This window comes from Mandrillus leucophaeus, unplaced genomic scaffold, assembly GCF_000951045.1.
Source record: "Mandrillus leucophaeus isolate KB7577 unplaced genomic scaffold, Mleu.le_1.0 Scaffold11, whole genome shotgun sequence".
In the NCBI taxonomy this organism is placed as follows: domain Eukaryota; kingdom Metazoa; phylum Chordata; class Mammalia; order Primates; family Cercopithecidae; genus Mandrillus; species Mandrillus leucophaeus.
The window spans coordinates 1,502,202-1,504,059 of record NW_012099209.1 but is presented as its reverse complement, the minus strand read 5'-3'; the positions used below and the strand labels follow the sequence as shown (position 1 = coordinate 1,504,059).

The 1,858-nt window shown below is 52.9% G+C and overlaps 1 protein-coding gene across 1 annotated transcript in view; it reads right to left on the bottom strand.

The window, feature by feature from the left end:
- The window catches only part of COLGALT1 (collagen beta(1-O)galactosyltransferase 1), a 31,112-nt gene that overhangs the window by 9,365 nt on the left and 19,889 nt on the right, over positions 1–1,858 (bottom strand). Inside the window, exon 6 of the mRNA XM_011990136.1 lies at positions 1,208–1,327. Coding sequence (XP_011845526.1) covers positions 1,208–1,327 — 120 coding nt within the window. The remainder of the gene's footprint in view (positions 1–1,207; positions 1,328–1,858) is intronic.

Genomic DNA, 1,858 nt, shown 5'->3' with positions numbered 1-1,858 from the left:
ACAGGGTTTCACCATGTTGCCCATGCTGTTCTCAAACTACTGGGTTCCAGGGATCTGCCTGCCTCGGCCTCCTGAAGAGCTGGGATCTATTATTATCATCATTTTTGAAGACAGAGACTTACTCTATTGCCCAGGCTGCAGTGCAGTGGCACGATAATGGCTCACTGCAGCCTCCAGCTCCTGGGCTCAAAGGATTCTCCCATCTCAGCCTCCTGAGTAGCTAGGAATACAGGCATGTGCCACCATATCAGACTAATTAAAAAAATTTTTTTTTCTTTTTTTTTTTGAGACAGAGTTTCACTCTGTTGCCAGGCTGGAGTGCAGTGGCACGATCTCGGCTCACTGCAACCTCCACCTCCTGGGATCAAGTGATTCTCCTGCCTCAGCCTCCCGAGTAGCTGGGACTACAGGCATCCGCCACCACGCCCAGCTAATTTTTTTTTGTATTTTTAGTAGAGACGGGGTTTCACCATGTTGGTCAGGATGGTCTCCATCTTTTGACCTTGTGATCCGCCCGCCTCGTCCTCCCAAAGTGCTGGGATTACAGGCGTGAGCCACTGCACCCGGCCAAAAATTTTTTTATAGAGAGATGGGGTCTCACTATGTTGCCCGGGGTGATCTTGAACTCCTAAGCTCAAGCAATCCTCTCACTTTGGCCTCCCAAAGTGCTGGAATTACAGGTGCGAGTCACCATGTCCAGCCTATACATGCAGTTCTTTAGTGAAAACTTGCTGTCCTCTCAGTTCTCACATCCTCCATAGCTCCTGACTGTCCTCAGGGGGAAGGTCCCTTCCTCAGCCTGGTCTCTGAGGCAATCTACCCTGGCCCTGGATACCAGCCCCAGGGGCCCACTGACCTTGCCTGTTCCCTAGGTTCACGTCCCTTCCAGCCTCTCAGCCTTTGCCCACGCTACCACCTCCCACTGCAATCCCCTTTCTGGTGAACTCCTACTCAGCCTGCCCCTTAATGCCACCTCCTCCAGGAAGCCCACCCAACAACCCCAAGCACGCTGTGTACAGCTGCCTGCAAACCAGCACTCTGTAAGAGCAGGGACAACCCTCCACCTCATTCACATGTGCCCTTGCACTCAGCACCCCCCACAGGGACTGGTATCTGCCTGGCACTCAGTGCTCACAGGACAGATTTGAGACATCAGTGAAAGGAAGGCAACCTAGCCCCTCCCAGGGCGGTGTGCAGGCAGACTCACCCATGACCTCCAGCTGCACGTGCATGAAGCTCTCAGCCTCATCCTGGAGGGTGCTGTGGGCGCGCAGCGGTACCGGCAGGAAGCCGTACTCCTCCTTGTTGCACACGTACATCTGCACCTCTGCAGTGGGCAGGGAAGCAACAGACACATGTAAAAACAGGCCAGGCCCAGTGGCTCATGCCTTCCATCCCTGGGCTTCAGGAGGCCAAGGCAGGAGGATCGCTTCAGATCAGGCCTCTGAGACCAGCCTGAGCAACAGAGCAAGACCTCATCTCTACAAATAATTTTTTTTTCTTTTTTAGACAGTCTTACTCTGTCTCCCAGGATGGAGGGCAGTGGCACTATCTTGGCTTACTGCAACCTCCACCTCCTGGATTCAAGCGATTCTCCTGACTCAGCCTCCCAAATAGCTGGGACTACAGGCTTGTGCCACCATGCCCGGCTAATTTTTGTATTTTCAGTAGAGACAGGGTTTCACTATGTTGGCCAGGCTAGTCTCAAACTCCTGACCTCAGGTGATCCACCCGCCACGGCCTCCCAAAGTGCTGGGATTACAGGTGTGAGCCACTGTGCCTAGCCCAAATAATTTTTTTTTTTTTTTTGATATGGAGTCTCACTCTGTTGCACAGGCTGGAATGCAATGTCATGATG